Raw genomic sequence first — 22796 nt, forward strand, 5'->3', positions numbered from 1 at the left:
ATTGTATCAATTTAAATGATTTTTTCTCCATGAATCTTCAGAATATAAAAACCAACAGTGACTGTCTGACACAAACAGATCTGGACCTACTTCCCATAACGTACCCTTTGTAATTTACAATTCCAATTAAGTCTTTTTTTTCTAAAATAAATGAATAAAAGCCATCAAAAAGGAGGTCATCTTGAGAAACAATTACACAGAAAGTAATTAAGCTAATCATAATTATCGCAGACAATGTCTCGGTATTTTCATGTACATGTATTTCAACACTGCAAAAGGCCAGCGAATGCTAAGGACAAGATTTTCCAGATGAAGTAAAATTTTTATTTAAAAGAGAAACAAGTCTGGATATCGATTCTTCAGTAATTACTGAAGGAAAACTTACTGAAGGAAAATGAGAATTATGAATACAGGACCCAGATCTAGATTCTGCCCCAAATTTTTCTGCCTTATTGACAAGGGACTGTTATGTGAGCAGCAAAACTTCCTTTTCCATCCACAGGACTGAAACACACACCTCCATCCGGATACTTCCAATATCTACCTGCATATCTTAATGATAAACAAAGAAATCAATCAATCAGGAAACACAGAGAATCACCAAAAACATTCTCCCATTTATCTCCTCTCTGAACTTGTTCCCATTATTTGTTTTCTCATTTTTAAATGAAAGTCTTTGAGACTTATAAATGCACAAAGCAGGAGGCACACGCCTCCTTCTACCCCACAGCCTGCTAAAGCTTAGTCAGTATTTCTGAAAAAATTCTTCCAAATTCCCCCTTTTTTTCTATACCCCAGGAAGGCGATCAGAGAATTCCTTATGACAAGAAAAACCTCAAATACATAAACAAGAAACTTCTGATAACTTTTCCAATTTTCCTTCTGTAATATAATATTTTTTTCATAACTTCTCAGTTGTTATACATGGAACTGAAATTCTTCCTTTCAAAACTACAATTTGCGAGTACATTATTGGTAAACTACAAAACATACGGAGGCTCAGAGTTGACTGACCACCAATACTAATGTAACCGGGATAAATTCCCATAACGGTAAGGGAAAAAATAATCAGCAGGGACAACAGGAAAAATTACAAGGGAAATAAACTGGAAGGAAAAAGAAGAAATAAGATAAAATATTTTTTTAATATCCCAGTTTTAAAAGCATGGGCTGCTGTCTAAAAGCAGGACACCAGCTTTTTAATAACTCCGAGAATGTAACATTCTCCAGTGTGCTAAAGCAATTAGCTGCCTTTGAAACGGTACCCTGTGATCACGTTTTGTGCTTTTGCTTGTCAACACTGAAGTATAAGAAGCAAGTTTGATATTCAAAGATGTTTTGAAACGTATTTTCCAATGGCAACGCTGATGTTTGTTGGGAATTGTTTCTTCCTTTTTTAAGTCGGGAGAAATCTAAAACCTGAACTAAGCTCCGCTCCCAGAAGCTGCCCAATATCCATTTGACAGCAGGAGGTACTGTATTTCACAACCACCTCCACGGTCTTTTCCTGAAATTTTTACAGAGGATAAAAACCAAAGAGAAAGCACGCAGAAAATGCAAACAGAAATCAGAGTCAACTAAAAATATCCAGGCAGGTCTTTATGAACCTCCAGTATTATTTTCCGAATCCCGCGTTTAAATTTATTATTCTGAATAAACCTAAACATTCCGTTATAGTGTTTCAAGATGAACTTGGATACCAGGAATCTCCTGAGCCCTGTAAGGAAATTCCTTTTAATAACCCAGCCCGCAGAGAGGTTTCTTAGCTACTAAAGGAGACAACCGAATCACTCCAGCTGAATCATGTTATTACAAGGGACTGAATTCTTCTCATGCAGGTTTTTTTTTTTCCTAGCCTGAGCAGAATGGCACACGGCCTCAGATACCTTCCTCGTAAGTTTAAGCACATCGAGTAACCCCGAACACTAAAAAGAGAGAGAGAGAGAGAGAAGGAAACTTTAAGCCTGACAAAGGTGTAGAGCGATAACTATGGAAATTGGTGCCAGTGATTTCTGAGTTCCAAATCTCACCCCTGCAACGATTTCTTGCCACCTCCTCTCTTCTCCTGGCTTTGCAGAATTTCAATTACCAAATCATATATACACGACAGCATCGCAGGACCTCATGACAGACAGTTCAGACTGAAGTATTTTAAAAATCCAAGATGCTGCGCTCTTTGAATTTCAGTGGGCAAGCCTACATGCTGAAATACCTAACTGTCCTTCCAAAGAAGGAAGGACAAAACAGATGAATGAAAAATAATATATGTAATGTAAACTCCATTCTGCAATATACAGAGTTTGCGTGCTTTATTTGTGACTGAATTCAGGTGAAACTCTTTTATCTTTCCTATCCTCGTTACTACAAGTACACCGGACCTCTGCTGCAGCCATCTCTGCTCCTTAATAAAATAAGGATAATAGCAAGCACCTAACCTACCACGGTAGCGAAATGTTTTTAAATCAAGTTAAACGGATATGTGCGATTTATGATACTTGTATCTGTGCTTTTGAATTTAGAGTAACATTTTCACAAGGTGCTGCAAAATCTCATTGACGCAGCAGTAGTTTCCTTGTGTGTACAGAAGTACACGGAGGATTTTTGGTACATGAATACGTATTTCTCTAATTAAATGCTATCATTAACTGTTGGGGCATGCAGCATTTGCAATTTTTTATCTACTGTGCTTTCTGCAGTGTAGAGTCTCTCTTGACTTACCCATTTTAGCCATCATTTCTAGACTTTAAACAAAAAAAAGGCAAAAACAGGAATGAAAAAACTGCCATAAAAAGCCACGATATGCAGGCCTTAAGTTTTGCTGAATAAAGTGACAACTACAGTTAATCAGAGCTGGTCATTAAGGCAAAGCACTACGAGAACAGCTATTTCAGTCACTTACACAAAGGTAACAATTTATTTCTTATTTATACTCCTTTCTGCTAAGGTTTTGCCCTTTCACCTCAAAGGCAAGCATCGTTGTTTTTACAGCTGGCTTGACGGAAGCATTTGTTTATGAATGGCTGTATTGCTTCCACCAGAGCTCTACGCGCATCCTCTCTAGGAACTCACCCCGATGCCGGGACCCGCTCCCACATCTCCAGCCAGAGCTGTCGGCCACCAGCCCAGTGGCTCTGCCTCCCCCTGGCCCCAGGGACAGCGGTGGCCACCTCGGCCACCCTTGGGAATTACTCTGCCAGGGGTTTTAAGAGGGAATGTTAGTCCACGACCTTTACTCTCAGGACCACGAGTACGGCTACAGCTACATTATGTTATTCCCGGCGACCACCGAAGCTTCAGCAGGGATGGAGGAGAGCAGAAGGAACGACCTCCTTCCCCACAAGGCTCAGGAGAAGTCTTCTGCACAAAAATGCAGGAAACCTCAACACTTGCCTTGCGGTTTTTCTGCTCGTCTGCCAGCAGCGAACACAAATGCCGAATGCTGCTTAGGGAGCAGGGAGCCTTAAGAGTAACGTATAGGGGAGAGCAGCTCAGGTAAAAGTAAGGAAATGGGGGTAACTGTCATTTCCAGCTCTGTTTTAAATTAAAATTCTCCATGTTTCTGTGGCTGGTCACATCAAAAAAATTTTAAAGGCAACATTCAGGAGAAAAGGAGCTATTGCACTCTGATACCCAGCACAGCCTGTAATATCAAAGATACTGGTTCATTAGAAAAGATGTACATAATTCTGAGGTCTTTAAGGTTCACTTATCAACAGTTACAGGAAATTCAAAGTACAAAGTGCTCCTAAGCTCTCATTTCTTAATTTTATTAACTCGGGAAGAAATGAAGCTCTGGAAAAAGCAGGTAAATCTCCCATACTTTACATCCCTGTGCTCTCTCCTTTCAAGCCACCGTCCCTCCCCTAGTTTGATGTTATTCTGTTCTCTTCCATGTTGGCTCCGCATCTTCTCACCTCTGTTCCGACACTGCTGTCCCCTGTTGTGCTGCTTTGTTCCTTCTCCAATAAATGTACCACCAACAGTACGCGAGGGTCTGGAAACCGTCACCTCACAGCTGGGGTGCAGGATGAGGAAAGAGGGACCAGAACAGCCCAGTGAAGGGAGGCACTGAAGTGACCTGAGCCTCGACGCGATCTCAAGTCCTGAGAAACCCAGTTCCCAAAGCTGTGGAAGGGCCACCACGAACCGGGCCGCACACGAGCCGAATGCCAAGAGCAGCCCGAGGCCATGGGATAACCCAGCCTTGCACTGGGATCTACCGAGAGAAGATGCTGCCGGCGGGTCTTGTAACCACCCTGCGGAGCAAGCACCGTTGCTCACGCTGTCATGCGCAGGGTGACAAAGCAGGACAAAGAACACACAGATTCCTTTGGACCTGGGAGAGGGGTTCTCTTCTTTTTCTCCCCACCAGTGGTACCAGATTGCTCAGGAATACAATGCCCATCCTCTGAAAATAACATACTCCCTAAATACAGTCAAAAAAGATTTCAAGCTCTTCTAACAGGCACGATGAGGACCAGTGCGAGAGGTGGAGTTGCACAGGTCCTTCTTTTGCAGCCCTTTTGTGCCAAGACGCATCATTCCCCATATATAAAATGCATGCAGAATTTGTCCAGGCTCAAATACTCATCTTCAGCCTACTGCAACAAGAGGTTTAATTAACAAGCTACGCAGGCTGGTTATAGTCAGCAAGGAGCAACAATCTATTTTCCTTTAACAAAAAAAAAAAAAAAAAGTCAGGAGTTCTTGGAACGTTTATTAACGCCCTAGTATAGGCAATTACTGTAAGATAAAGGTCTGTCAGTCTTGCATTAACATAAAGTGCTGTATGTTGCTTTTCTACAGCATAGTAATGTCCCCAACAGTGCAAATAAATGCTAACATTTGAGTTTTAAGCTTGATTCGCCACCACCACCCCCAATCTATACATTTTTAGCAGATCTTCACTCTCTGTGGCTGTTTGGCCACGGAAAAAAAAAATAAAAATCATTTTATACAAGCCAAAAAAATGCAGGATGGCATTTCACCGAGATACCGTTTCGTAGCTCAGTTTAAGGTAATCTCACACATTTCCTAACATGCAGAACTGAAACGAGGAAAGGGGGGTGGAAAGCACAAAACCCGAAGATCATTCCTGCCGTCTGCTAGGTTCTGTAGTTGCATACATTAAAAAAAAAACAGTGGTGACTGATTAAAAAAAAAAAAAAAAAAAAAGACTTTATAATAGACAGGACACTGCCAACCAGCTTTAAATTGAATTACACAGCCTGCTAATCTTTATGATGAAATAAAATTTCTTTGAAGACTACCCATTACACTAAAATCTGCAGTGCTTTCTCCCCCCAGCCCCAACCTCTCTCTGCTCAAAGCTACTCCTCCACCCCGAAACCATTGTTCTTTCTAAGCAGGAACGTGATGCTCTACTAACAGAAAGACTTCTTCTTTTAATTAGATATTGTTAATGCGGTGTGCATGATGTGAAAATTTCACAGAGGGGCATTTTTGCCCTTTGTATTTTTGACGCAAGATTTAATTCGTAAGTGACAAAAGAAATTGATGGTGGACAAAGAACACATACTTTGACTGCTTTCCACTGAAATCATTCTCATGTTACGATACGCGGCTGCGGCAGCAACGCTGGAGGAAGAATCTGATGACAATCTCTGTAAAACTTTCTATTTGGGTGGCATTACTTGTTTCATGCCTGGTCAATACAACAACCTTAAATCTCTGTTCTGTTTTAAAGTGGATTTTCGGGAAAGAGGGAATTGAAAGGAAGAATTATTTTGGTTATTTTATAAATTTGTTTTGGTTATGGTTTGTTATTTGAAACCTGATTATCCCCCGCCTTTAAGACAACAACGGTCCAGGGAAGCAGATCCAAGAAGTGACTGCGCAATTATTGTGACTGAAAGCCCTGTCCAAGAATTGTGCAATACTTTCCAGTGCTCGCTGGCTCCTTTCTTTCACTGAAAATTACCAAATGAATATGTTAGGTTTAAACACATAAAGAGCCGCTCCTTCCAGAACTCTCTTCGAAAGTACATTTCACCCGAGCCAAAGCTTTCTAGTGGCTGTCAAATAACACCTTCATGTTTGGTTTGACTGATCCCGGGAGGCAGCACGCAACTCGTATAGAGAATCTTACACTGTATTTCTCTCTACTAAGTTAGCGACTACAATGTAAGTAAAAAGCTGCAAGGTTCTTTGCATGCCATTAAGAGATAGTAAATAACAAGAGCAAAACAAGAAACAACTGATCAGATATGAATAAACTTATACCGCTCCTCATGCACAAATTCCACTTTAGTCAGTGGAAATTTTACTATCTCGACACTCGTTTCTGTACAATTTCTTCTATTTTTACCTTTTAAGTTATACTTCTAGGGTTCTGTTTTCCACAAAGCATCTAGTATCTGACTCAGAGCAGAGGATAAATATGAGGAAGCAGCTATAATAACCACAGCACAGAAGCAGAATTTTGCACTTTTTTCCCTTTTGCTTTCACATTTCACTATAGAGTGCTACATCAGGAATACATTAATCAGCCTACTACCAAAAATCCACATGGCTATATTTTCCCACTATTTTACAAATAGAATAAAATGTAACATTCAGATTATTTTTTTATTCCTCTGAGAAGGAAAAAAAAAAAAATTAAAGTTGTTATTAATGTATCTAACAAGGTGTATACAAATAAAAGCTGAGCACTGATGATTGATTTAGTCAAGCCATACGGGAATTTAAAACTGAGTACAAATGAGAATTTAACAGTGATATTAAACACAGTTCAAGTTAGAACAAAATCAAAAGAAATACTCTTAGTAGCGATACTGCGATAAGATCTAAACTTGGAAGAAGCTTTTAAAAACTCTACCATAAAGACAGAGTGCGATACATACCCCAGAGAACCAAATACGTAAAGAAAACCCACCAAACCGAAAAAACTTGAAGACTCTAGATTTCATTGTATAAATGTGGGGTTTTTTGAAAGAAATTGCATCAAGATGTTCCGAACTCATAACATTCAGCATCTATTAGCAACTAGACTTAATAAGTAGACACAATAAGAGTGGCTGTACAGGCTTGCCAGTGCACCTTCAGCTCTCCAATATTCTCCAGCTCAGAGCATCCTAAAGGATTCTATGTCCTCCGAAACAGGCAGCCAGCGTGGTCTGGGTCCTGCAAATCACACGGCGTGCTGACAGTCTCGGAGGGACAGCAGGACGGCAACACCAACAGAAGGCTCGACTCTCTTCAGCAGCCAGCTCAACCTCGTATTAAAATAAGCGCGTGTCCCGTTCCAGCGTCTGAAGCCTGAAGAAGCTCCTCACCAGAGTCACTCACAGAAGACATAGCTGTTTTCTAAATTAGACTAATAGCTTTTCCAGGGAGTTGCTTCCCTCTCTCCCAGAACAGCTGTGCAAAACTCATACACGCTTCCAGGATTAAAGCTACCTCAGCGCTTTCTTTCACTTGCAATGATTGCAATTTTTTTTTTTCAAGTGCTAAGACTTTTGTTCATCAAAATGGTATTTTATGTTTAGTCAATTATTCATTCTAGCTACAACAAGTAGAGCAATATAGGGTTCAAAATATGCTCCAGATGGTAAAAACACAAATCCGAAATAAATCAATTTATAAAAATAGGAAGAGATTTGTTTTCATTGCCATAATTTTACTTTAAAATATTCATACGCTTCCTTCTGGTTTTAAATTAGTTCAGAATACTTTGAGCTAATATCCCTCTGAATTTGGAGGAATTTAGAGCTTTCTGGTTTGTCTTTATAAAAAGTGTCACGTCAGTTGCTAAAACAATTCACATCAGAAATATACTTTTAAGGAGCTAAAGTGCTGAAGACCAAATATTTTGTCATAGTGAAGCTGGTTTTAGTGTACATTAGCAAGAGGAACACAGCCACACAAAACCCCAAATGAAATATGCCTGGAGAGGAGATGAAGCCTAGATAAAATGAGGAAATAACTGAGCCAGACCAGAGAGACTGAGAAAAGATACAAGAGGAATGTGACCCTGAGTTTTTAAACAGTGATAAGAGAAGAGCTTGATCTTACTATTACACTGTTTTGTTACAGTTCTTTTTTTTTTTTTTTTTTTTAAAGATTAAATTACACTATCTTCAAGATCAAACACTGTTTTGGCAGGTGTCTGGCGTACAGTTTTGAATATAATTTCAGGTTTCTACAGTACTAATGCAGGAACCTAAGTGCAGACTGGAACCAAGTGTCTGTCCGTACCTCCGAGAGCAACACCACATTTCCAGTGCTCTTCCCATGTTGTCGTCTACTCCATGCAACAGCCAGCAATTCCAAGCTGAAGCAGCTATTTTCAATAACTAAACATTGACACAAAAGTGAACTTTAAAAGAAACTGACAAGGCGTTTCTGAGGACCACATCCGTACGTGCAGAGCGTAACAAGAAAATCGCCAAGTTAAAACAGTACAATCATTCTTGTCTTCTCACTTAAAGTAATGGGATGGAGGAACTACACCACGGGGGAAAAAAAAAAAAAAAAAGGTGATTTTTTTCTGTGACCTCTATCAACAATGTTTATACTTAAGGCAAGGATTTCAGGTAAAGAAAAATTTGTCCCGGTACTAACCCATGTACGTTTGGCCACTATTCACACAGTTCCTCAAGTCATTATCCCACAGAAATGAAAAGAAACATGCATTCAAAACAAAAGCGTGACATGAAAGAGAAGACATTAAACAGTCAAGTTGCCAAATCCCAAAAGAACTCAGGAAACACCTAGCCATATTCGATTCTCAACTCCACAGACGTTAACCAGCAGTGATTTCACCTACTGCATCTATCCATATCGACCGCTGTAGAATTTTGCCTAATTCATCGGGTAATAAGCCTTATATTAGAAACATTGCATGAAAAGAACCCAAAAACCAAACACCGCCCCCCCCTGCAAAATGGCACACAGTCAGGCCATACTAGACAAAAGCTTAAAGATCAAACCTGGCTATTTGAGAAAAATTACTAAACCAGATGCAAATTATTCACACAAGTAAGGATACGCTCAATCGGGCCCATACTAATTGAGCACAATAAACATATCGTCACTCATTAAAGATCTATCTGCCTGAATTTATCTTTGCTTTCTCTTCAGTTCTTATGAGTTATTCAGTCACTTCCCATCACGCAGGAAAGGAAATATTGCACTATGAAGACAGAGCTATAATTAGATATTCCTTTATTTCATTTCCCATATATGACTGAATGAGAATGGATGGGAAAAATATGAACAGTGATAATAATAGTATTGTTGAAACATTCAGTAAGAAATATACTGGGCATAGAATAACGTTTTAATTCTTCCGCAGCATATAATGCTGTGTTTACTCCAAGGTCAGTTAAGTTACTATAAGAGATTTTTAATGAAAACAATTATAAATTTAAAATAACTGTGTTTAAAGCATTTAACAGTCAGTAAGGTCAAGTGATTACAGCAGTTACAAGACCCGAGGGACATGTTCACACCAAAACAAAGTGAATAAATTACCTCAGCCAGCGCATGTAATCACTAAGTGACCACAGAGGTTATTCAATGTATGAGCCCAGACGACTTTCATGCAAAACCAATAATGAAAATTTATCAGCCAAAGGGAAAAAAGCATAAGAATTAGTAAAAGTTGGAGGAAGGGCTGAGAGCTAGGAGCAGGAAGGAGGGTGTGGAAAGCGTATTCTGTGATTTGGCTGCAGAGACAAGGAAGAAGGATGAATGTTAATGAAATGGATGGACAAGAAGATGCTGAAGGTATTGCTCAGGTGAGACATCCGGAGAGTTGCAAAGGCATGCAAGACCCACAAAAGACAAAGCCTCAGGGTTGGCAGAAGCGCTCTCAGCCCTGTAAACTCCGGCACATGGGACACCCAGTGAAGTACAGGCGAAGCAGGGGTGCAGAATAATCACATTTTCAACTTTTCCCTTGGCTTTACTGCCAAGAAAATTACGGACAGTTACTGTGTCTTAGTTACCTGATTATACAACTCTAGTGGAGATGGGGCCCCGTTGTTTTACGGCAGAGCAGGTGGGATACGCTGCCGAATGAAGCCTACCTGCGATCTCGCTTCTCTCCCTCAAGGTATAAACGATACAGATGCCTTGTCTTCATTACTGCTTTTACAACACAATTGCCAAGGGAGAAACCACGCGCACAAAAGATCTGCAAACCCCTATCTATAAGGACAATGCTGTATTTGGTGGGAGTTCTCAGTGCATTGCTTTAGAATAAGGCTCCTACCTACGATGAGAGAAGATGCCTCCCACTATAGGACAGAAGAAAAAGGAATCCTCCTTGGTCCTGCCTGCCACTGGTATGTATTTTTTTTACACTATTACATATCATCACCTCACAGCCCTGACAGTATTAATCTTCACAATATACACAGCAAATAGTAAAATGCGATTATTCCCATTTTGCAGATAGGAGCCTGAAATAAAGTGGCAAAAGGGCTTGCCTGATTGCATAGCGTTTTGATTGCAGGTGAAGAGAGGACAGCACTGGGGCAACTCTTCACCAACACGACAGGATTCCACAGGGGGATCAATCTGCTGCCTCACCTTATGCCAGAAACCTAATAACTGGTATTGTCATATATATGAAAATGCAAGTGGACACTGTGCCTGTTAATAAAAAATAAAAAAAAAAAAAAAGGAAATGACAAAAGAAGTTTTCTCTGTATCTGAAACGTGAAAGCCCGAGGCCAAAGCCAGTAGGTCCTCAGACAGTCAAAGCTTCCAGTTTCAGTGACACTGATTGCCAAAGAACGCAAAATCGGCTTTATCAGATAAATACTATGCAGACTTCTACAAGAACTATATATATATATAGGTGCTAAGAAAGCCCCATGATAAAATACTGAGGCTGGAACAAAACCTATTCAAAGAGTTATAATTCTTCTGTTGGAAATGTTAAACCAAGGATGCAAATTATAAAATAACATCACCATGAAACACCTGTTAAATACAAGGAATGGTCAAGTTGCTGCTTATTCTCTACAACTCCCTATGAAAGGCTAAAAACACACTAGCAGCATACTTGTTTTGGCTTTCAGCAGTTCTGAGTTCGCGTTTTCAGATGCCAAGCACTGGGCACAGACTCTGGCTGTATCAAAACAATACTTGTGAAATGACCCGAGGTCTAAAGAGGAACTTTGGCAACCAGACACTGCTTTTAGCAGTGTATTCAGGGCAGACTTTGCAGGTCTACGCTCTCCAGAAAGCGGTTCCTTTCCTGGAGATGCCTGGCATCCCTAACGTCTGACCCTCGGTGAACAGCAGTGCTGCCCAGCTTCTCTAGGAGGACTGAAGCTCGCTGGGACCAGGCCGCCCACTCCCAGGGAAGCTGTGCAGCCTCCCACTGCCCTTACCTTGCTTCCTCCTCCTCCTACTCCTCCTCCTACTTCACACAACCAACACTTATGGGTTATCATAAAGAACACACAAAAGTTGAGGAAGATGATTCCTACTGTGTCTCTTCCCTCAACCTATGTACATATTCACCTCCTTCTCGTACAACTTCTTACTTCCCGGTCCTGCAGTTACATTCTTAGAAAAAGGATAGTTTTGAGCCCATGAAATCTAGTACTGCTTTCTAGGAAGTAAGAATTACATAATGAAATTACAGTAATACGGCAGTATCTGGAAGCCCCAGTCCCACACGCACAGCAATAAAAAGAAGAAAAGGTGGAGGTCAGAAGGAAGATAAAGAGAAGAGTGTGGATAAAATGCAAAGGAGGGTGAAAAGATAGAGAATGTGGAAGCTCTTCTATTTAAAAATTCCTTTTATAAGTCCAGATATTCTCTACTTATCTCTTGAAGGGTCAGCCAAGGAACTCCAATGGAATAAAATGATGCTATTAAAGGCATGTAGAGATGTGGCCATCATACAGCAGGCAAGAGTGAGTGCAGTGATGGAGGTAGAGCGTGATGACAAAGCTATGCTTTCAAAGGTTTTTATATAATGCTGTGAATTCATTCTAGCATTTCTTGAAGATCAGTTGCTTGAGTCACCTGGTGAGATGGTGACTAAATATATATAAATGCCAGCCTACCAGTGGCATTTATAACAGGAGCATCCTGCACAAGTTCCCCCCCTTAATTTTGGTATTCTGCTGTTGCAATTTAACTGCCCTCAACTGTAGCCAGACGCTGTCGTGACACTGGGATCAAATACAGCAGAATATGAAAGGCATTCTACCGAAGAGGCCTTGGGCACCTGCGTTCAAAGTTAAAATGCCAGTACTCTAACTCAAAGGGGCAATCATGTGAATACCAGCACCAAAAAATTCTCCTCTTCCAAACAGTATTATTGATTTTGCCATCCTATATTGTGGGAATGAGGACTCTCATCGTTTCCAAATATGTTGTAGCTTTCAGCACTGCTTTCAATTATGGTAAACCCAAAGTACAGTGAGCAATAGTTTTGGCTGTGGACATAAAACCCCACAGCACCAACTAATAGGATGCTGTACGCATTCGTTATGTGGTGCCACCACCCTCCCAACGCACGCAGAAGGCTACACAGTCTTTGCTGCGGAATGACGGAATCCTTTCCCCCACGATTATGCAGAAAGACAGCAAAGTCTCTAAATTTGTCTTAATTAACAGAATCAGACTGAGGCTAGAAACAGCACATCACATGGGGACAAAGCAAAGCAAGGGTAGGGGGGGATTTTCAAGTGCTCTAATTCAATTAGGAGGCAGTGACTGACACTTCGACAGGAGAGGTTAATTGGGGTCACCAAAACGCAGTAATTCCTTACCTAACCAGTCATTAAACTTCTTAACCTCTGAGGGCAGTCCCAGTTCGGTGAAATCGCCCGTGTGGAGAAGGATGTCCCCATAAGGCATCTGGATGCCATCTGTTCTGGAGTGTGTGTCTGAGACGCAGACAAATCGCGTGTGGCCCGCTGGTTTTGGAGTGTCATATGGGATAGGGTCGACCCTAAAGCAGACACATAAAGATCTCGTAACAGTTACAAGGTTAAAACCCTCACATCTATTATTTCAGATCTATTTCCACATAAGCTTGCATACACACACATACACAGCCATTTACACACACCGTGCTGAAAGAAATGACTCTGTAACACAACACTGCCAAAAATCCACGAGGGTACCAGAATGCTTCTCAAAATGCTTACCTGGTAAGGAAGGAAAATTAAAAAAATGCAAAAGATATGCCCATACTAAAGGCAATTTAAACATCGGAAAAAAACTGAGAGACTTTGAAGTCAGATATATTTTTTACATCACCTGCCTTACACATGAGCACGTACACGGGCCATTAAATAACAGGTGTCGCAGGTGGGCCGGCAACAGGCTCGCACTTGAGCTGAGCAGCTTAGCATCTGATTTTGTTCAAGGGCATAAGCACTCCCATAGATTCCAGCAGGAACACTTCTTTACACACAATCAGGTACATTCAGGAGTGCTTTGATGAAGCCTGGAAATTGCAGAACTGAGTCAAATGACAAATTCTTACTCTCATGCAAAATCCTCAGCTCACCTTCCCAAAATCTAGAAAGTCAGGAACTAACGTGGTGCAGCACTCAGCAACCGTAGATAAACATTTTTTTCTATAGCCACTGATGTTAAAGATTTAGTTCGACTGGTTATTTGCAAGCCACATTTGTTAATTATCCACTATATCTGACCCACCATAGAAGTTTAGTTTTGAGGTGTTTTGTTTTTTAAATTTAAGCAGAATAGAGAAAAATAATAGGGAAGAGATGTGCTTTATGCATACTTTGTGGTTAGAAGTTCTAATTTGTAACAGAATAACTTAAAATACAAAAGGCAGCCCATTGCCTACTTTGGAATAGCACTTATTTCTCTGCAGAGTTACCGTAATTTGATTTGCTCAACTTAACTCAACATTTGAATAGCACAGCATCTGGATTGACACCACGGAAAACCTCATCCCAACTCCACAAAACTTCAGCCCATTCCATTGACGTGCCTCCTTCACCATGGCTAGAGCTTAGCTTCAGCTAGAAATTTTGAGGTATTTAGGAGTTATGTCAGTGTAATAGTCCACTTACGTCTCAAATCATCAGAGCAGTGAAACCAAGCTCTAAGTGTTTTAAGGCACCCAAAATAATGCTGTTCTAAGACTTATTGGGACAAAGTGGCACAACAGACACTCAAAAATCAGTGCCTGCAATTAAAAAGAAAATTAAAGGTGTTTTCTTCATTTTGCTCTCCACACCGAATGAAAAGAAAAACAAATAACCAGCACACATCACTGTGAATCTGTTCTTAATTCCGCACAGTTGTATATACAGTTGTATAATCAGTAATAGAAAATAAAGCACAAATCCTAAGAAAATATACTTTTGAAGTATACCTTTATTTACTGAACTGTATTGAGTATTTTTAGTAAACTAAATTAGTATTTAGTATTTACTATACGCTGAACTGCGTGAAAGATTCAGCTCCCGACATAGGTGAGAAAGACCAAAAGCATCCCCCAGGGACCAACTCAGCTCCCTACACCAGGGAGTTTATAGGTGTTCAAGAAATCAAAGCCCATACGGATATGTACTGGTCTCCAATGGAAAAATGCCCATGCAAACGCACTTACGTCATGGCTTAACCCCAGCCTGGTTTAACCCCCAGAAGGGGGGAAGTAAAAAAAAAAAAAAAAGAAAGAAAAAAAGGGAAAGGGAAGAAAAAAACCTAATGGGTTGAGATAAAGTTTAATAGAAACAGTAACAGAAACGGAAAAATAACAATAACAATAATAATAGTGACACAGGTCATTCTCACCACACTGGCACTGTCCAGAGCAGTGAAACAGATTCCCACCCCCCAGCTAACCCCCATTTACATCCTGAGCATGAAGACTATGGTACAGAATATTTCATTGACCGTTCCATCCTTCCGCCTGTGCTTCTATGGGAAGATGAAAAAAGTCCTTGAATAGTGTAAACATCACTTAGCAACAACTAAAACCAACAGGTATTACTGACATTCCTTTCAAAGCAATCACTAGAAAGAAAATTAACTCTTTCCCAGCTGAAACCAGGACAACTTACTAATAAGATTTTACTGAGTCTTTTAGATTTGGTAGAATGTTTACTAACAGCTAAATATTTAGCACGGGGGGGCAGATATTATTTGTTAGACTGCATTTTCCTAGGCACCATAACTAAGTATTTCCAATCAAACTGTATTTACCATAAACGTACCACATTTGGTTGCCATGCTCCACTGAATTAATTTGCAAAGTTCAGGCTCTACAAGACAATGTTTGCTTTAATTTGGTCTTCGCTTTAAAAACAGATTTTATTGCAGGCTAAACTGTATGGGAAGGAGCAGTTTGGTAGATGTTTGTTTGTTTGTTTTGGTATTGCACCTCCTATTCTACCCAAAGCACCAGGTACGATCAGTTGAGTCGTGCAACTGGTCAGCGGTACAGAAACCCGCTGCAGAAATCTGAACTCCAACAACCAGTGGATTCTTCTTCTCTGCAAGGGTCAGAAATTAATAAGGTTATTATTACAGAGCAAAATTCATTTACCCATTCAAATCGCACTGGCAAGCTGGGCAAAACTGTAATTATAGTCCATAGCGCTTTTGTATTTGGTGTCTTCCTCCCAATTATTGAAGGCAGGCTGAAACTTTTTCAACAGTACGTCGCGCAGTACACAAGAGGGTCTCTGAATCAGCACCTCCACACCTCCAAGTATATTTACTCCAGACAACAGAAAACATGAACTAACTTCCATCAGTACCACATACCTTGTTCAGATCATCTCTGCCTGAGCTGTGCCCAGCCCCGTCTGCCTCCGGGGCGTCCAGTTTTGTTCACACACTGCAGCTCTGCTTTTGCTGGTCTCTGCAGTTTGTTTCCAAACAAGCCCTGTTTTGCTTTAGGCAATCTCTACTACAGTATGACACCGAAATCTGGTTTAGGATTTTTCTATTCATGCAACGACTGACTTACAGAAAATTCTATAATTGAAATTCATTAAATTCCTGACCCTTTCTCCTCTTTACAAACACTATGATGTTGCCAAGTAACCTTTTTTCTATACCATAGCTTAATTTCTTCTCTTATTCAGTAGTGCTTGCCTACTAAGTATCTGAAAGTGAGATACTGATGGTTATTGTGTTCAGCCCATAAATTTATCTTACTCAAAACAGTCCTTCAATGGAAACTTAATAAAAGTGCTATTATTGCCAGTCCTAAAGGCTCAAGGTTTTTTTTTTTTCATCCACAGCTACAGCATGGCAAACGGTAATGCCAGATTTTTCTTTTTCACTACATCATGAGAGGACTGGCCTCTGAACTCGTGAGACAGCTACCCCAGCAGGCGAGGCGCTGCCCTTTCACAGCTTTTGGTGACACGCTGCTCACTAGTAGGATTCTACCTGGGCTGTGACCATCATCCCTTCTTCTGGCGGCCTGCTCAGCTCACGACCCTATGTCTGGGGATTACAGCCTGGCTAAAGACAGCTGCGTGCCAGAATCAAGGCATTAAACTGAAAGAGGGGAGATTTAGATGAGATATTAGGAAGAAATTCTTTACTCTGAGGGTGGTGAGGCACTGGCTGTGGTTGCCCAGAGAAGCTGTGGCTGCCCCATCCCTGGAGGTGTTCAAGGCCAGGCTGGATGGGGCTTGGAGCAACCTCATCTAGTGGGAGGTGTCCCTGCCAATGGCAGGGGGGTTGAACTAGATGATCTTTAAGGTCCCTTCCAACTCTAACCACTCTATGATTCTATGATTTCTAAAAGCTCTGTAACAGGTATGCATCTGGCCCTCACTGCAATTCAACAAGAGAAAATAATTATTTCAGCTCTGCCCACCGCTGATCTCTGCTGAATCACAGAATCATAGAATTGTTAGGGTTGGAAGGGACCTTAAAGATCATCTAGTTCCAATCCCCCTGCCATGGGGAGGGACATCTCCCACTAGATCAGGTTGCCAGAGCACACACCTAAGAAATTCAACATATTCTTTACCATTTGCTCCAAACACAGTACATCCACATAACTTTGAGACTCTTCATCACCACCAATACTCTTATTTTTTGCAGACTGAAACACTTTCCAGATTATTTGATTACTGCATTTGGAAAAGCATGCTCATGGGAAGATGTAGTAAATGGTATTCCAGAATAATTTAAATGTTCATACATTGGGATTAATACAGCAATCAGGAAATGGAAAACAGCCTAACAAAATAGCCAAGTATCAAAACAAATGAGGATTTTTTGGCCTTATGTTGGTAAATGATTTTGGGCATCTAACTTCCTTTACAGACAGCTGTTAACAGGTACTTATCTATCCTACGATATTTTGCACGTTCAAAAAGCAGGCACTTAGGTGTTTTTTCAAAAGTTTACGTAAGACCCAGAACGAAATCCCTTAAGACAGTTGAGCAATGACTACTTTCTAAGATCATGACAGTAATGTAAGATCTGTCGCATTTAATGCATTTATGACAAGGGTGTAGAAATCAGAAGGGACAATGTAATCTTCATGCAGTTCTATTAAGGACCTTGTTTATCAGATAATTACTTGGCTTTACTAAACTGCCCTTACCACCAGTTGTTTTCATTTAGAGCAAGAGTCCCTCAGGTACCAACCTCGGATTCACAGTTCCTCACACGTTGCTGCAGCTGAATCAAAGGACAACACAACCCAGGCTCTGATTTGCCTTGCTCGGCTATCACTAATCAGTATCTTCCTCCAAAACCACGGTTCCCATGGCACTCCCAAGCCAGCGGAGCCGTGGGTGTAAGCCAGCCCGCTGGGTGGCCCCTGCCCTGCCGGCACCCACTGCTGCTCCCGGGCACTGCGCGGACTTGGACTTGTACCCTGTCCTCATCCAGCGCACCCCCAATTTTGTCACGGCTTTACGCTTTAAAAAGCGGAGATTAAGTAAATAAACAACACTGAGGAATGCAGAAGTTATCAATGGATAAGGTAAGGAGGGCTGAATTCAGCAAAACATTGGGCCTTTCAGAGGTAAGGAGGCAAAGGACTTGATTTAGGATGTCATGCTATGGAACAGACGCATTAGCTGTGGATTTTGGCCCGAGCTTACGCTAGTTACTCATAATGATGTTTTATAAATCATCAGCATTAGAAAGTACCTCCGAGACAGAAAGGGCAGTCAGTGCAGCCCTCCAAGAGCCATAGCTGCAGGCAGAATTACACCAGGATCCTGTTTTCAAAGCAAATTTAGAAAAGACACAAGCACCATTTTTCTGAAAGAAATAAAAGTTTGGATTCCAGAGGGTAATTCTGCATGGGTGAGTTCAACTAGTGAAAATGCCGCGCTCAGGCCGGGTTAGCCGGTCCCTGGGAATGCCCACAGCCCACAGCTCCCCTGCTCTCGTGGGATTTGAGATATGCAGACCCCAAATCCCCTCTTACAGAACAATTCCCAAGAAACCAATTCATCCCCGAAAACTAAATAAAAATCTTAAACATTAAGCCAGGAAGAATTTCCAGTTCCTGAAGTGGAATAAATCACCCTGGTGAATGCTGCACCTACGCCGGACAGAACACTCACAGCGCAGAAGACCACATAATTTTACTCTTTCCCAGACTCACCAGATGCATGAAGAGCCCCGTGACACACGGGCCCATGTCCTTCCCAGGCTCTGTCACATTGTACACTGCTGTCTTTTCATCTCTTAATAATTCCTCCATTGGGTCACATGTGACCGAATTTGTGGGTTTGTTTTTTTTTTTATGACATCTAAATTAGTATTCATTATCGATCCATTTAAGCCCAGACTTCAAGTCTGTGTACCACCTAAAATCTCTCTGTGTTGTTGCACTTACTCTGCTGGTTTGGGAGTCATTTGGAGACACACTATCTAGTAACTATTCTATATTAAAAACATATCTGTATTAATGGCTTTTAAAAAAAAACACCTACTCATACTCGCTATGAATAGTCGTAGTTTTATTTATTTACAGTTTAGCTTCCTCTTGCAAAATCTTCATACTCTTCCTGCTACTCTCATTTTCAAAATTTGTAAACCAAATACTTTTTCAAAGAGCCAATTAGCTTGGTATATTTATTTTAGGAATAAAATACAAACATTTTCTGCAAAACCACTTTAAAAAGCTTGTTTCTAAGTGCTCTTTGTTCCTCCTCCTCAGCTAAGGCAACGAAAGATAATTGTGTTGAAACTGGAAAACAAAAGCAATACATTTTCTACATCTTCAAATTTTTCTTTCTTTGAATTCATACCTCTGCCTCCAGACATGCTCCCTCTGGCACGGGAAGTTCAGGAGAAGAGAAGAATGGGAATTTCTCTGAAAACTCCTTGCTACCGTACCTAAAGTCTTTGTTCCCATAGCCAAATCTCACAGCTTAGTTACACTGGGACATTTGTTATTTCTCGTAGAGCCAGTCCCAATTCCTGGAATTGGGTGATCGTGTGAGACCTGTGGCTTAATTATTTTCATCAAAATATATCAATAAATCTCTCACTTGAAGAAGAATGCATGAAATGCATCTGTATGCCCTGCAGATGTTCAAGAAATTGAAGGAAAATAGAAGATGTGTAATTATTCTTATTTTTTTAAAAAAATCTCAGGAATATTAGGCCAACTTCAGCATTTTAGAAACATTTAACATAACGAGTTTAAAAATCTTCGGCTCAAAACATTAATGTAAAGTCTTTAAAATGTAACATCATTTAGTTTAGTTGATCAGGCTGATACGAACATGGATACGTTACTAAAGACTTCATACACTATCAGATTACAAACCAAAACTCCAGCATCATCAAGTGTGGAACAGATACAGACCCCTGTTCTTCATGAAAACTTACTCAAAATCTTTTGAGCCGCTTCACTCTCGCAAAGCGACAAGGGGTAGAAACTCTCTGTGCCACAGCTGCTCTGGATGCGGTTACCCAAATTTTAAGGCAGCTTGGAAGATCCAGGCACTTTCTTTTTTCCTCTACTGAAGCATTCTTATTTCTTACAGTTATCACCGTGACAGCACCCATCGCAACACCCAACATTGCAACCCCCTGACGTGTCCCGGCTGCAGGACGCCGGTAGCCAGAGCCACAGCAGTGACAGCGCGCATGGGGACGCGCGTGACACCCCATGGCCAAGCAAGCCCATCCCCTCGCCCACCGCCACCAAACACCAGTGAAAGGGCCATCGCCACGCACACACCAGAGCCAACAGCACACAGTCAAGACTAAGGCTCTTGGATGAAAAATATCCACAAAAAGGCAAATTACACTAAGGGAGGCTGTAAGACTGTTGGGGTGGTGACTGAGACCTTGGGGTTTTTTCCAAGGACCCACCAAGCCCCAGGGGTTTTATCTAGGGCTGTCTCTCCTTTGCCACAGGCTCAGCCACCCACGCTCAGGGCAAGGTCCAGTTGACTTTGCTCCTTGAACTGGCCCAGCTACCCGAGTCCAACAGGCCCTGGCATCTACTTGAGTCATCTCACCATGGTTGCCCCCAAACACAGGGTAGATGCTGGTTTTCTTGGCACACCTAAGTGCAGACTGCACTCCTAAATGAGACTCTACATGATGAGGGCCCGGTGACAGAAACTGATTAAAAGGGAGGGAAAAAAAAAAAAAAAAAGTACATGCCCAGAAAAGGGGGAGGAGATGAAGGACAATACCACATCCAGCTGCCAATCACCATTTCCATTTTCTTGCTTAAGAAATCCTAGTACCCGTGAGGAAAGCCAGACACCACAGGTTACCATGGCTTTCCTCAGCCAGCAGGGTAGCAAACAAACTGGAAAAAAAGGCAGGCGGGGTGGTGGGACTGGAAGGAAACCCAGCAGAGCAAACGCTCCTAGTACTGGCATGCCACAGAGGTGGCAATGGTTGCTTCAGCTGGATGCCTGCTGTCAGGGAGGAGAGGCAAAAAACAACAAAACAAAACGTAAGCAAATGACTGCAAGTCAGCAATCTCCACAGGGCCACCTCCGCATCCCCCTCCAGGAGCTCCTTTCCTACACCGCAAATATTGGCAAATAGGTTAACTTCTCAGTATTTATAACCGATTTCCTGATTTTGAAAGGGAGACTACACAAACTTTGATGAAGGGACAGGCAGGCTATCTGATCACGTTGTAGCCTCCAAGGAAAGGTGGACTGCCTAGAAATTCTTACAGCATAAATCCAACGCATCATATAGGCATCCAGACATCTCCATCCAGAAAAACATATACATGCACATACACAGAGCTGATTTTGTGATACAACACATGCTGAATGACACAAAGCCAAATACTCATTTCCTCTCAATAAACACAATGAATGTCAAAACATAGCATTGCTTTAGTTGGCTGCTGTCAGCTATTAATTGCTTAAATCATACATATTAGTGCTTTTGTTAACTCGACTCCATCTTCCAGTATGGTCAAACACCAAGAAAATATCTGGTTTCCTCTTCGACTAAGAAGAAACGGGATGCAAATACCTCTCAACACTCTCGCTGGTAGATTTTATTTGTACAAGGACACGTATTTAAGAACGGACTACTCCAAATTATCTCAAAAGCCACACCTCTTCTGGAAACCTCCATGTACACGTGTCACCCATCAAAACCTTAGAGAGAGTTCTGGAAACTGTAAAACAAGAGGTCTGATATTTATTTCAGAAATAGCATTAATTGTGTCTCGGTGCAATGAGGAAAAAAAAAAAAATTACATTTACAAACCCACACAGGGATTCAGCACACTGCTCAGCTGCTTACTGCTAACGTTTCCAACAATTATAGCTGCAGGGAAATGATGGATCTTTTTATTACAGGTTTTGGAGCTGTTTTACTTCCAGTGAGATTTATGAGATTAAACAGAAAAGACCTATATTATCCACTGTCATCATTTGGGCAAACTTAAGAAAACCTGGCTTTATAAGGAATTTATAATAATACATCTTCTCAGTCCAATATAAACCTCAACTAATTAAGAGTCCAAACGCTTGTTAAACCCAGTTCTGGTCAGTAATAAAACCAGAAAGAGGTAAAATCCCAATTTTCTATAGTGTTCTTTGGGGGCAAATAGTCAGCTGGTCTTTTTTTCTGAAGGACCTAACCTCCTTTGATATTAATGGGAATTGAGAAACTGAATTGCTTGAGCGCTTTTGAAAACCCTATTAATCGTCCCTTTGCAGATGAGATTTCTTTTTAGTCAATGAAATACCTTCGAAAATTTGGGTATACACGCCTTTCCAAAGGTTAGACAAGCAAAACAGAACTGAAAACAGTATCAACACCAGTATCAGCATCACTCTAAGGCCCAGGCAAAACTTTCCCCTTTAAATAAAACACTAATAAAACACCAACCAGCCATTTTTATGCTGGTATGGTTTCAATTAAAAGTCATTAAGAAGCACTTTTCCCACATTCTTTTGCTGTTTTTGTTGGGGGACTGCTGTAAATTCTGCCTTCCCCCCACCCTGAAAGAACTCATTTGCTGACAAAACTGCACCTACTAGGAAGGTATGTTGATAAACTCTCTACACCAAAGGCACATTTTTATTTCCCTACTATAAGCTCTACAAACACCGGCTCATTAAATGTACTCAAAGTATACATATAATCTGTCATCCCAAACCCTGAAGAGAAGTAAATTTAGATAGAATTTTAATTTAAGGAGAACAAGATTTGAAAAATTCACATTTTTGTAACCCAGCAAGAGTGAGGCTAAACTGATGTGTGGTATCCCTCCAATCATTTCAATTGCACAAGTCATAAAATGGGGCGGGCTTATTTCTAGGGTGGAAACCACAGAGAAGGCTCAAGCCTTTGCTTCAATAGTAAAACAGTTTTTAATATTGTAATGC

At 41.0% G+C, this 22796-nt stretch overlaps 1 protein-coding gene across 3 annotated transcripts in view; it reads right to left on the reverse strand.

Moving 5' to 3' along the window:
• Window positions 1-22796, reverse strand: part of MPPED2 (metallophosphoesterase domain containing 2) — a 109623-nt gene that overhangs the window by 56856 nt on the left and 29971 nt on the right. For all 3 annotated transcript variants that reach the window (XM_063333616.1, XM_063333618.1, XM_063333617.1), the window contains exon 3: window positions 12762-12943. In XM_063333616.1, the coding sequence (XP_063189686.1) occupies window positions 12762-12943 (182 nt within the window). The remainder of the gene's footprint in view (window positions 1-12761; window positions 12944-22796) is intronic.

This window comes from Chroicocephalus ridibundus, chromosome 4 (assembly GCF_963924245.1).
Source record: "Chroicocephalus ridibundus chromosome 4, bChrRid1.1, whole genome shotgun sequence".
Taxonomy (NCBI): domain Eukaryota; kingdom Metazoa; phylum Chordata; class Aves; order Charadriiformes; family Laridae; genus Chroicocephalus; species Chroicocephalus ridibundus.